Below are 14483 nucleotides of genomic sequence, written 5' to 3'. Positions count from 1 at the left end.
ATCAAATGAGATAAGCTCTTGCATGCGAGGGATTAGTCAGGTGCACATGATGATTCTCTGCGCTGATCAAATCAGATAAGCTGCAGCTGCTGCGCCAGGAGTCCAAATTTGCGTTTTCGGAATTGTGACCAAACCCGAGAGACAGATCGAGCTGAACGTCTATGGACATACTGGGAGTTGATCTCTTAATCCTAAGGCTACGTAAAGCTGAAGAGGTACAGTAGTTCACAAGTGACTGATTGATTGGTATGTGCACTTACCAAATTGATTGCTCGGCCCACCGTGCTGAATACTGGTACTGATACTTAAATAGATATTGATTTGATACTGGTTTATTCTGTGTTTGGTACTTCATGATTATTCTATCCTTTGATTCATGCTCTTATTGATAGTGCTTTCAATGCAAATTGGCGGCCCATTTTTCTTTCTAAGTCAAGACATCTTTCTGCTCAGTCCGCAACATCCATGCTAGGCGCACCTGATCTACCAAAATCAATAATGGAACTCATGTAGCTGTATAGCTTCGCCATTTTCCTTTTCAACATGGAGGTTGCAAACCATGCGGAGCAACGTTGGATCTGTTGGCGGCCCGACTTGCCATGGAATTCTCTACCCATGGCTAATCCTAATGGTGCTGTGCCGATTGCGATCAGCGTGCTGAGAGCCACCACTCCTGCGTCTAATCCGTCCATTTTCAGGCCGAAGTCGAGGTAAGCGTATTCGCAACGCATTTGAATTCCTTCCAGATGGTTCGTAATGCTTGATTCCCACTGGCTGCGCACTGTTGTTCCAAGCTGCCAAAGATCTTGCGACTTCGCATATATGATGCTACAGCATGGCAATGTCTGTGGAATCTGTGGCGCTGCTCGCATGTTAGTATCCTTGGGTTTTTATAGTAGGCTGAGATATAGGCTTGAAGGCTTCATCTTGTTTAGCTAACTTCTTAAGCATAAGATAGGCTTCAACAAAAATCACATCACATGCATATAAATACCCTCATTTGTGAATTTATTATGATTAAGATATAACCATTTATTATTTAGTTTGTAACCCCTTTATATTGTCCCCTTATATATGTAAAATATGTGTGACAATGATATTTTAAAATTCTCTTATGATGAACACATGTGATACATATATTCAAGAGTGACACACACACCCCTCCCTCTCTCATGAGTAAGGGAAGTAATAGAGGAGTTAGGATGTTCATGTTGGAAAACAAAGTGTTAAGACCAAAATAGAGAGAGTGAGAATGATACTATGTTGGGAAATTGCTATTAAAAAATGTTGGGAAATAATGCTTAAATGTGTAATGCACACAAGAATGCTACTTGCTCTCTGTTGCACTACTATGAGAGTAGGTGAGAGGTATTACATGTGGTAAGTGACAACCTTATCCTTTAGTAAAGAAAGTAGTTGGGCCTATCAAGGCTTATCTTTATGGTAGGTGAACTACCATCCAACATCCACCCTTAAGTTGAAGAGAGGTGAGACTAACATACAAAATTTTCAAGGGGAATTGGCTATTTTTCTAGTAATACATCCCCCTAAGGAAAATAGTAGGATTAACCTTGACTATAGAAGATAGCATTTCTATCAATGTTCTTGAGAATGATATCCACATAGGAGGGACTATAATGATAATGACAAGATAGGGAATTGATGTCATAAAAAATCCATGTGAAACTTTGTTACTTGATCTCATGATATGTTTCATAGAAGTTCTAATGTGGAAGTAGCTTGACGACAAAGTTATCAAAGATCCATTGAAGGATGATACATTTGATGATGAAGTTGGATAGCTCATGTCGTAGATGAGTACATGTGTCTTCTTTATTTGAAGGGAGGATTTCAAGCAATGACCAAAGAAAAGTTTCACCCTAAAATGTCAAAGTAGATATCTCTTTGAGGATTTAACTATGCTTGCGAAATGATAATTGCTGTGATGGGCCATATTAGCCCTAGAGACACGATATTTTTATCCAAGTAGGGTTTTATAATCTCTCCTTTGCTTGTTTGAGGAGATGCTTAACCATGCTTGGGAAAGGATAACTGCTGTGATGGGCCTTATTTATAGCCCTAGGGACATGACCTTCCTATCCTAGCAGGGTTTTGTAATCTCTCCTTTGCTTGTTTTGAGGAGATGTCCAACCATGCTTGGGAAAGGATAACTGTTGTGATGGGCCTTATTATCCCTAGGGACACGATCTTCCTATCCAAGCTGGGTTTTGTTATCTCTTGTTTGCTTTTTATGCTAGATTTTCTCGAGCATAAGTTTATTATAGTAAGCTCCAAGTATCACTTGTTCGAGGAGATGTTTAACCATACTAGGGAAATAATAAGTGATGTGATGGGTCTTTTTGGCCTAGCCCCGCCCGATCTTCCTTTCCAAGTAGGGTTTCATAATCTCTCTCTATATAGCCTACTCATGTTTGTAGACTCATTGTTAGCCTGAATTCCCCTTCAATTCACATGAACCAAGTGACACCTTTGCACCACTTCATAACGTACATCTAGCTATACTTTACTGGAAGATCTAGTTTATGTATGTGCCCATAATAAATATAGAACTTTGAGATAACAATATTAAGTGAACATAGTTTTATTTCACCCTATGAATATGCTTATAAACAATATAGCACTATCGTATCCCTACTCTACCCTTAGAAATAATAGACACATGTTTTTGCTAAACTAATTCTTATGCATCTTTGGAAGATTTTGATACAAAGGTATTCTATAAGGGAGTGTGATTGTTACCTAAAGTGTATTTCCACAAGGCTTTATGTTCATACACTTTCTACTCTTTGCAGCTTTCTAATTAAATCTCCTTGACTATGCTTATGGTTCTTGAATATAATTTATTTCCACCATAGATAAAAGTCTACTTCCCTTTGAGTAATGCTTTTTTTTTCCCGTTTGATGTATAACCTTTGATATGTAGCTTTAATATATAGATTGATTATTTTTTATTTATGTCTATGTTTCAGGAAGCCATAATGAATAATTTAAGGAGATGTCAGTGCAATTATAAGTGTAGGCATTCAACCCTTGGTTATCAGAATGTTACTAGACAAACTTACTATGCACACAGTCGCAAGGATATGAACGTGATAATACATTCATCAATTCTAGCTCATCAAGAAGGTCAAAATTCTACTAACAATGATGTTCCTATGAGTGAAGATAACCCTCCTATGGATCAATCAGCATCTCACTCTTTGCCTAGACGCAGGCATTTGTGGTGTACATGCAGAACATATTGTGGAGGTGGACGTATGGTTGCTCACTCAACACATGCAAGACACATGAAAATTGAGGAAAGATTTAAGAGTCTCACTACTAATCTTGGTTTACGTGACTCTCAAGAACTACCACAAGATGACATTCTACTAGAGCATAATGACATGGGAGATGAGGTCCATAATGACCCATCAGATGAGATTGACAATTTAGACAAAAGGGAGGATAATGAGGTGGAACCACAACATGAAGCGTTCGAGATGGATGATGTTGAACCATCTTTATTTGACAAAATGGTTCAAAGAATAATTCAATTGCAAGCACTTTGGGATGAGCATCAAGCTTCAATTGAGTTTCAAGATAAAATGCTTAAAATTCTTTTTGGTGATATGGTCAGTTCTAATCCCCCCCAAGCACATATGGACAATATATATATGCCAAGCTTGGCCAAACTACTAGTGCAAATGCCTAACACATGGGATGGAGACTTGAATGGTATAAATATTCCTACTTGTTGGGAGAAACTTGATATCATGTTCACATGGCTAGGTATGGTTAACTCCCAACGTTACAGGGTATGCCAAGGAAGTGAGCTCTATTCATGCACCATTGCTTTATCAGCCAAGCAAGGAGGATAACTACATTAGAGACACAATTGAATGCTTGTGTAACACCAAAAAAGGAGGAAGGAAGAAGTTAAAGCGTGATTGTTCACAATGTTGTGAAAAGTGTTCCAAGTATTCTCTACCGAGAAAAGATATGCTCTCTTTTGACTATGTCTCCATTAGAGAACAATTGCGTCTACTAACTAGAAGTAGAACTCTATGCCATGAATTGTTGGAAATGTGGAGAAATAAAAACAAATGGTTAATACAGGAGAATACACTTTGTGATTCTACAATAAATGAGTTTTGGGATAGTATAAAATGCAAAAGTGTAAATGATTTTTGGAATCTTGAATCATACTTTGAGCTTCCATTGATATGTAATAACATGCATTGCAAACAAGTCTATACAGCTTGGCCTTCTGCCCAAAGGCCACCATTGCTTGATCATTCATGGGATGATATTGAGAGTGCCTACAAGTTTATCTGCAAATCATGTCGAACTCACATACATGGGTACAAAAGGATTTGTAAGGTACACTTTATTATCATGCTCATCTTTTTAATTAATATAAATGAAATTTGATATAGGTTACTAAAATGTGGTGTGTTTTGTGATAAATAGGGTGATCCACGCAATTTCGCCTTGTTATTACATTGGGATGGATTCCAAGCCTCAAAGACAACCTAGAAGAATTGTGGAGTTGTTGAAATCAAAATTCTCAATGTTGGAAAAGGCTCCTTTATTGGAGTTATACCGGTTTTATTTATTCTATTCAGTTGCAAAAAAGTTATTGGAAGCTCTAGTAAACTCTTTCACATATTCATGTAGCCATTGATAGATGAATTAGAAAGTCTATTTGTTGATAGATTTGAAGTAGACTTCAATTATCCGGTCACACAGATTGTTGAGCATGAAAATTCTCTTAGTGGAAGATTCATTGCACGTGCTATGCTAATGATGGTAACTGGAGACCATCCAGCTCAGTGCAAGATTGGATCTTTCAAAGATGGTGGTCAATCGTTTTGTCGTAGAGACAAAGCAATAGCCACTTTGGAGGGTGAGGGCTCATGACGTTACTTGTATGATCAAAATAGATTCCAGTTGAGATATAGACTAATTAAAAGATCAACCAATGAAATGCTTAGTTCTTTGACTATGGCAAAGCGAGCCCTCACCCAAGCAGAAAGAGAAGAGATTTTGAAAGACGTGGGACTTTTTGGTAGATCGTGCTTGTGGAGACTATATGAACTCTATGGCTTTGATTTATCCGTAGACCTTGTATATGATTGCATGCATATTTTGGCTCTAAATTTGTTCTCAAAATATATATGTTCTCTAATAAGGACTGTGAATAATAGGATGAAAGTAAAAATTGATGAGACAACACATCATGTCACTAAAGTGACACCATACTCTATTCGTTATGGTCGCTGGCCAAGATATCCTAGTAAGTATTGTGAGAGCTACAAGACTAAGGAAAATCAAAAGTGGATTCAATGGTATTTACCTTATGTACTATGCGAGATTGAAGGTATTCGGAATGTATTCTATGACCTAGGATTGATTCTGATAGACATTGCTCATGCTTTTTACAACTACACTCGTGACCATGGTTGGTCTAGAGAAAATATAGACACTTTGAGAGAATTGCTTGGTTCATGGAGAGTAAGCTCTGAGGAGCTCTTAGGATCAAACTCGGCTCCTTTGGAACATGTTGCAAGTATAAATATTTTTTATTTTCTTAGTTTCTTCATTTATATAGCAATTATATTTCATTTTAATCGTATATATTTTCTTACCTTACTAAATGTAGGTTTTGGAGAATTCTTGGATGACATTATTCGACATGGTAGTCATGATGCTTTTTGGTGTTATATTTATGAGCATATGGTCTCAGTATATGTCAATATCAAAACAAATAACAAAGGGAATGACATTTCTTATGCAAACTACCAAAGACGAAGATTATTTACATGGATATTTATGCATATTACAAAAGACCAACGTGACAGACTTATGTCGTATCAAAGGATGACAAGAGAACTCCACAAAGCTTTACTACCACCTGATGGATACTTAGTGGATTCTAATAGGTACGATGAATGTCCAGAATGGCATGCATCAGGTCTCATGCATGTATCATGTGTGGAGAAAGCAAAAGAAATATGGAGTTTTTTAGAAAAGGCTAATGATTGTGCATGCAAAAGAGACGTAGCTCTAACAAAGGGAATAACCATAAGAGCAAAGAAGTTAAGACGCAGGGATGCAACTAATGAAGAAAAGAGATATGTTCATCATAGCTTCAACATAGAGGTGGAAACAGTGACATAATATAAAAAGGTTTTTCTAAAGGGAGAAGTTTATAAAGTGGGAGATAAAGTGGTGGTAAGATGCGATGAAGACTCCAGAGTGGGCATAGATGTTGGCCATTGGAAAGCATGCATATCATCATTTTTTTCGTTTGAATGCAATGGTTAAGTGAAACTATTTTTTGGAGCTTATTACTACAGACAATGTATTGTGGTTGAAAGTGGCCATGAAAGTCTAGTTGTGGATACCACTACAGGTATGAGTGTCTTGCAAAATGGTTTTGTTCCATTTCCATGGGATTGTATTAGACCAATACAATCATTGTTACACAAATTTATTCCACTTCAACATGGAAACAATATCATCGCATATGAGACAAAAGATTTGAGACTAAGGTCACGTTTGATTAAGATAGGTTGCATCGATTGCATTCCTCCTTGGCTAGAGGAAAATGATGTTGTCTATATGAAGTCTCATCTAGATGCTTTATGCGAGCCAAATGACCTCAAATGTGCCATTATAAGAGCAATACACTATGAAATGAAGCAAGTAAAAGTGGGCTGGCTAACTAATGTACACTTGCAAGAAAATATTTGGAAAGTGAGAATAGAGGAACAAGATTGGAAGGATTGGTGGCTATGTGTATCCACGAAAAAGCAATGGCAAGTACTCAAAACAAAAGCAATTGCAATTGACAATAAAAGAAAGATTGTACCTACCATGTGGCGTTCGCATGAGCATGAGGCAACAATGTTATGACGGTATGTTTATTGAAGTCTTTTGTTTTGTATTGCTTAATGTAATTTACATTTTCAAACATTATGACGGTATGTTTATTGAAGTCTTTTGTTTTGTATTGCTTAATGTAATTTACATTTTCTAACATGCATTGCAAACACTTTCTTATTGTTACCATGCCTATGTAGGTTTGCCATGTCGACTTCTAATCTAGAGATGATGGCTCTTTTGAAAAAAATGATGAGTGAGGATCCCAAACTACTTGGGCTTGTGGATTTAGTTGTGAAAGAAGTGAAAGGTAACTAACTCTAATAACTAAATTTATACCTAATTTTATTACTAATTCATGTGTTCTAATCCAATTGCTAAGAAATTAAGTGATTTAGTTTGATATAGCACTTCTTTTTAAAAAATACAAGTCTCTTATGTTTCTAAACTTTGGTTTATTATGTGTACATAAAGGTAACAAATTCACAAATGATGGTACAAGAGATAATGGAACAATGAAAGCTAAGGAGGTCATTGGCCCTAATGTCTCTTCAAATCATGATACAGGTATATGTCTTTAATTCTACTAAACTTTGAAAATTAAAATTTGTACATATATTACATCTTGCTTTGTTAGGTGATTAATTTTGTGATTAGCTAGCTTTAATTAGTCTCTTTGCCTAGTTTAAAATGTTCATAGTTATTCCTCCCATACTCATTTAGGGGTGTCTATTGATGGCAGAGTGAACCATATGTTGCTACTATTGATTCTAATCAACTTGATGTATACGTTCCTAGCATGGATGATATTGCAAATGAACAAGGTTTGGAAAAGATATCTTGTAATCTTATATGTTTATCATTTTTGTACTTGATTCCATATATTTTGGAGACATTTGATGTATACACATGATCTTATTTTGTTGATGTAGCCTCTTGAAGAAAGTAGCTCCTTTGAAGGACAACAATACAAGCAAACAGATTTATCATTGTAGGTAATGCTTTTAAGCTCATATCTAATAACTTTCTTTGAGAATGTCTCTTATACAGATACTTATACATTAACTTTCATTTCCCATAGATGAATATGTTCGTGGAGGAAGAAAAGAGCTTTGAAGAATTTCAATGTTATACATCCGATGAGGTTCTTTGCTTTATATTAAATTTAAGATTGACCATATGATTCATGTTCTTAACAGTATAATATTATCTTTTACATGCTTAAAATGTAGGATATTGAAAATGAAGATGAGACACTTGATATGGAAAATTGTGCCAGCTTTTCAAAGTTATTGTCACATGGTTTAGACAAAATAATGTACTCAACTAAACGTCAAGAAACTCTGGAACAAAGTATCCATAGTTCAAGCAATGATAAGGTATGTAACTTTTTTTTCTATATAAATGTTTTTAATGTGATTACTAATTTTAGTTTTGAATGTAGGCTAATCCAGATGATGACATTAATGAAACATCTCGAAAAAATCAAAGAAAGAGGAAGGTATTTGATATATGTTTGTGAGAGAACAATAGCGTTATAGTTTAGTGAATAACTAAAGATATGATTTATTACATAACTATTTATTTTACGTGTTGACTAGCCAAGTGAGAAGATGAAGGATCTTTTGCAACGAAGGAGCATGAAACGAGGTACCATTATCAACGAAAAAGAACCAAAGGTGCTAGATGTAAATGTTTATATTTTTGTTTATGTCATACATGAAAAGCATAATCTAATATTTTTATTTTATTTAAATTAGGAATTTAAAGATCTCTCAAACCAAGGCATTGAGATTAACATTTCAAATGATGCTTAAAGAGTAGGTTTTTTTATAGTTTATATATATATATATATATGTATATATATGTATATGTATATATATATATATATATGTATATATATGTATATGTATATATATATATATATGTATATATATACATATATGTATATATATATGTATATGTATATGTATATGTATATGTATATGTATATGTATATATATGTATATGTAGTTAAATTTATGGCTTTTCATATTATAATTTGTGCCATTTAATTATCTATACCTAGTATAATAAGTTACTTATTCTCTTTTTGTTATTCAATGCAGGTTAATATGACAAAAGAGAACATGGAAACCATACTTTTGAAGTAACTTGGTGTGCCTACAATTCATGATATGTACTTTTCTTTAAAGAGTACATACATGAATCTCAAAAAGATTGAAGCTAGCTTTCGAGTCTTGATTAAGGATACAAAGAAGCCAACAAGTGATGATATGATTAAGGAGATTATTTATTGGCTACTAGGAAATGGCAAAGTTGTATTAAACAAAAATAGCAATGTGCTTAGTCTAGATGATGTGGAAGTTCTAGCATAACTTCTACTTTGAGTTAAGAATTTATTGCTTTTCAACATATTGGAGATTTGAGGGATTACTCAAACATTTATTGCTTTGCAACATATTGGAGATTTAAGGGATAAAACAATCAAGACACACATGTTGCTTAATTAGTTTTTAGTTCTATGCTCCTTTAAAAGTATTTTTATTTTTCTTTTGGTTGCTAGAAGTAGATGTTGATGTCTTAATTTGTTTAATCTATTTTTATCATTAGATGTATGTTATTGATCCTTACTTAGAAATGATGACATTCTCTATATAATTTTCTAGTTAAAAATTTATTGTGTAATTTCTTGTTTGATATTAGCATGTCTAAGAGTAAGGGCAAAGTAGATAAAGTGATAAGGAAAAAAGAGAATTCCCATGCAATTCCCTAGTTGAAAGTACATATAAGTAGGGAATGTAAAAAATAGGAAAAATAAGAGATTTCCTAGTGAGAGTACCTAGGGAATCACCTCTAGAAATTTTTTCCTATATATGGAATATTTCCTATATAGGAATTATTCCCTACATAGAAAATTTTGTATTTTTCTATGTAGGAAATATTTCCTACATAGGAAATTCCTATGTAAGAATTTCTTATGTAGGAAATATTTCCTACATAGGAAAGGTCTTATGTGATTTCCTACTTATTCTCACTAGGAAATGTTCCATTTTCCCTAGTTTTTACTTTTCCCACTTATATGTATTTTCAACTAGGAAACTCCATTGGGAATTCTCTATGGAATTCCCTTTTTTTCCTATATGGGGATCGATTGAAAGTTCCTTGTGTACGTATCCAACCATCATCATCTTTGTCAGTCCGCAGACGACATGCAACACCTTCCCTACAATACAGCCTTTAAAGCTCATTTCTCTTCCTCTCAACTCCTTGTTATAATCTCCTCATGCTGTCCACGTAAAGCATGCCTCACCTGCACTTTTAACACTCGGCTGATCCTGATGCGCCTGTTCCTCTTTCTTCATTAGTCGTATGCTCCAGGAGATGACTAATTCACTTTCTTTCTCTGATCCTCGGCATGATCAGTTTAGGCCTACGCACATAGGTCCTCTACAGGCATCTTGGCCTCCTCCAAATACTCAGATTTCCCTCCCTCGCCGCATCATTCGAGGATTGTAAATTCCTACAGCGGGCTGCCATGGCCATGTCCACTTGTCCGTTCTCCTACTAGCATTGATGAATAAATGAGAGGGTAGTCCTCCTCCAGTCGTGCCTTTCGTGTCTCGGAAATAAGGTCTTCTCCAGTGTTGCTTCATCACAATAAGCACCTTTGCTTTCCACTATTGACTAAGGTTCAGTGTACCAAAACAGAGAACAGCCAATCCCCGCCTCAGTGCCCAAGCCATCCTCCTCCTCTCTCCTCATGGGAGCTTTTTCCCCCAGATTAGGGTCCACTCTCCTCATGCGCAGGTTGAGATTATTCAAATGATCTTGAAGGAACTCAAAAGCAGCGAATGAACTGAAGAATTTCCCAATGTCGAAAGCATAGACATGCCTTTTTTTTCCCGTGCGCCTTGAAGCTCTCCTGCTTTTTCCACGCCATGCAGCCATCCTTTTTTTTAAAGAAGCCATCTAAATTTAGCCACCTATAGACTAACTTTACGTCCTCTTCAAGCATAAGCATTCCCATAAGACATGCTCTATTCCTCCTCTCTCTTGCCATTACCCCTAAGGTCCTACATGTACCATTTGCTAGCATGGATAGCAGGTAGGCTTCCAAAGAGTCATTGCCTTAAGGATTTCCAATGACTCAAGTTTAAGTATACTATTGACACTCATAGGCCTGCATTTGAAGCTTTTCCAATGTGCTGAACTCCTCATACACATCAATCTTATTCTTCTCCCACACTCCTCCCACACACTATCAGGATATAAGGATATAGCGACGGTCATTTGCGAGGAGAAATAGCGGTGACACTATTAGGGTTGTAAATGCGACGGTACCCAGACGAAAAAATGTTGGCCGAAACCCGAGCGTGTCATTTTTCGCGCATTCACGAAACAGAGAGTAAAAGGGAAAGAGAGCATCTTGTTGAGATGGAGAGAAAGAGCGAGAAAGAAGGCTTCTCACCGCCACCGCCGCCGCCGTTTGCGAAGAAGAGGAGGAGGTGTACGGAGGGCGAAGAGGAGCCGCAGTCGCGAACAGGAGCCGCCAAACCCTTCTTCGAGCCTTTACGGTGAGTGCATTGTCAATTCTTGCTTTGCTTTTGTGTTTCTCTCTCTCTTACTTGTTATTGGTATAATTCGTGTGTATTGAGAGAGGGAGAGGAAATGAGAGAGAAAGAGGGAGAGAGAGAGAGGGAGAGAGAGAGGGAGAGAGAGAAAATGAGGCAGGGAGAGGGAGAGGGAGAAGAAGAGGGAGGGAGAGGGAGTTTTCTCTCTCTCTTTTACTTGTTTTTTGTATAATTCGTGTGTATTGAGAGAGGGAGAGGAAATGAGAGGGAGAGGGTAAGGGAGGGAGAGGAAATGAGAGAGTGAGAGAAAGAGAGAAAATGAAATGAGAGAGAGAGAGGAGAGAGAAAAAAATGAGAGGGAGAGGAGAGAGAAAAAAACATTAAACCTGATAGGAAAAGAGAGAAAGAGAGGAAGAAGAAGAGAGAAAAGGAAATTAATTGTTGTTATTTGTTGTTGTAGTAGTAGTAGTTTTTTTTCTTTTCTTGTTTATTGTTGTTTAGTTTTCTTGTTTTTTTTTTTTTGTAGTAGTAGTAGTAGTTTTTTCTTCTTTTCTTGTTTATTGTTGTAGTAGTAGTAGTAGTAGTTGTTGTTTTTTTTTCTTCTTCTTCTTTTGTTTATTATAGTGGTCATAGTCGTGGTAGTGATAGTGGTAATGGTAGATGTGGTGGTCCTAGTTATGGTCGTAGTCGTGGTAGTGGTAGTGGTAGTGGTAGTCGTGGTTGTGGTCATGGTCATGGTTGTAGTCATAGTCGTGGTCGTGGTCATCGTCGTCGTGGTCATGGTCGTGGTCGTGGTCATGGTCGTGGTCGTGGTCGTTGTCATGGTCTTTGTCGTAGTCGTAGCCGTGATCGTTAAAGAAAATCAGAGAGGGGGAGGAAAAGAAAAAATAAGAAGGAACGAGAGAGAGGGAATAAACATATATCATAATAAAGAAAGGGGAAAAGAGAGAGAGATGGAAGGAGAAGAGATAATGAATGGATAAAAAACAACGAGAGAGTGGTGGCGAGGTCCGATGCAACACCACGAGATGGGAAACACTCCGACATATATATATTAATGTGTGGGTGGGTGGGTGGAGACTTTATGTACATTAATTTTTGCTGAGTTACAAGAGAAGAAATCCCTTCTCAAACAATTTAAGAAAATAAAAAAGAATGATAACAAAAACAAATTGTTTATCGTAACGTAGACAAAATGGAAAATGATGAAGGTCTTGTTGTTCAAGATCGCGAGGCGTATCTTAATGAGCATGTCCCATGTCCTTGCTCTCAATGCAAGCTGCCAAGTAGACGAAAACGTCGATTGTCTATAGAACACATACGACACTTCGGCGAGTTTCAATCTAAGATGATTGATCAGACGATCTTGGATTTTTAGCAAACGGTAAGAAAAATTAATATCAATCATGCATTGTACTCGCAAGCTAATTGAATACCATATACAAGAAGATTGGGTGTGGCTGGTAAATTTTCTATCCAGGGAGGTGACATCTCGTCCTAAGGAGGAGTGCACCCTTTGCGGCTAATTAGAAGAGTTCGTGGGCGTGCGATGGATGGAGTGCCTAAGCCAATCCACCACTTGGAAGGTACTGCCTAATCTATACCGTCAATACCAGAGGAAACAGGCAACCTTCTAGACCTACCTACAATCTTGGAGCCTGAGATGGAGGTAATGATTGATGTATTGATTCCCATGGATATCGAGACTTCTGATCCACTTAGAGAGAAAGCATCCATACCATTATATGATAGGTGCCGAGTATCTCACCTGAAGACATTGCTTGCACTCCGAAGTATGCAAGAAAAATACGGGTGGAGCGATGCGAGTGTGACCGAGTTGTTCAGGTACCTTGTACATACGCTTCATTTTCTTTTTGGCACTATCATTAAAAATATTTGTGCTTTTTAAAGGTATTTTATGATTTTTTAAAGGTTACTAAAATATCATATATTATCACCTGTAAATATCATGCCTGAGTCTCGTGATGATGCACGCATGTCTTATGAAATCTTGGCATGGACTACAATAGCATCCATGCATGTATCAACGATTGCATACTGTTTCGAGGAGAATACAAGGCTATGGAGATATGTCCAAAGTGTGGTGCTCACAGGTATCAACAGGACTTGCAAGGGCAAACCATTCCTCAAAAAATTCTTAGACACTTTTCGCTTATCCCCCGCATAAACCACATGTTTCGTACGTCCAGCATGGCGAGCTTGACAACGTGGCATGCGCAGAATAGGTCCACAGATGGAGTTCAATGAATATCAGCGGATTCACGCGCATGGAGCCACATTGACTCTACCTTCCCAGGCTTTGCCCAAGAGCCAAGGAATATTCGGCTTAGTCTTGCAATGGATGGCGTGAATCCTTTCAGTCTGCGCTCAACTTTTTTATAGTGTGTGGCCTATAGTCCTTGTCAACTGCAATATCCCTTCATGGCTTTTTATGAAGAAAGGATATCTAATCCTTAGCTTACTCGTCCCCAACCGCTATAAAGTAAAAAATATGGACTTGTATCTTCGTCCATTAGTCGATGAGCTTAAGATTTTGTGGGAGGGGAGGGTCACCATGCAAGATATGGGCAAGTGCGATAGTCGACGGTCCACTAATATTCGAGCCATTCTCATGTGGACGATGCATGACTTTCCGGGATTCGGAGAGTGCTCACGTAAATAAGCTTTCATTCTTGTTGGTAATATCTATATTTTATCTCGTTCAAGTTTGTATTCACTGGATAGAGGTATTGGAATAGGTCTGGTTATCTCAGGTTATCATGCATGTCCATTGTGCGGGCCATAGTGAGACTCCCAAAGGTCATGAACCATGAAGAAGATGGTATATCAAGGACACGCCGCTTTCTTGCCAGAGGGTCATGAACTCAAGGAAGGTTTTCTTGGATGACCTCCAACACATATGAATGCTGTAAGCTGGTACGAGCTGAAAATGGTCCATGCGGAGTCACATCCAAATGGAATGCAATGGTTCTCAATTTTCTACAAGTTGCCATATTGGAC

At 37.1% G+C, this 14483-nt stretch overlaps 1 protein-coding gene across 1 annotated transcript in view; it reads left to right on the top strand.

Annotated features, from left to right (window-relative positions):
* Positions 1-7629: 7629 nt before the first annotated feature.
* LOC148010092 (uncharacterized) overlaps positions 7630-14483 on the top strand; it is a 47826-nt gene continuing 40972 nt past the window's right edge. Inside the window, exons 1-5 of the mRNA XM_087672861.1 lie at positions 7630-7712; positions 7821-7883; positions 7970-8032; positions 8121-8267; positions 8333-8389. Of these exons, the coding sequence (XP_087528987.1) occupies positions 7970-8032; positions 8121-8267; positions 8333-8389 (267 nt within the window). The 5' untranslated portion in view covers positions 7630-7712; positions 7821-7883. The remainder of the gene's footprint in view (positions 7713-7820; positions 7884-7969; positions 8033-8120; positions 8268-8332; positions 8390-14483) is intronic.

This window comes from Lygodium microphyllum, chromosome 30 (assembly GCF_053477565.2).
Source record: "Lygodium microphyllum isolate KBCC chromosome 30, Lygodium_microphyllum_v1.1.10, whole genome shotgun sequence".
Taxonomy (NCBI): Eukaryota; Viridiplantae; Streptophyta; class Polypodiopsida; order Schizaeales; family Lygodiaceae; genus Lygodium; species Lygodium microphyllum.
The sequence above is the reverse complement of the archived record's forward strand: the minus strand, read 5'-3'. Positions and strand labels throughout refer to the sequence as shown.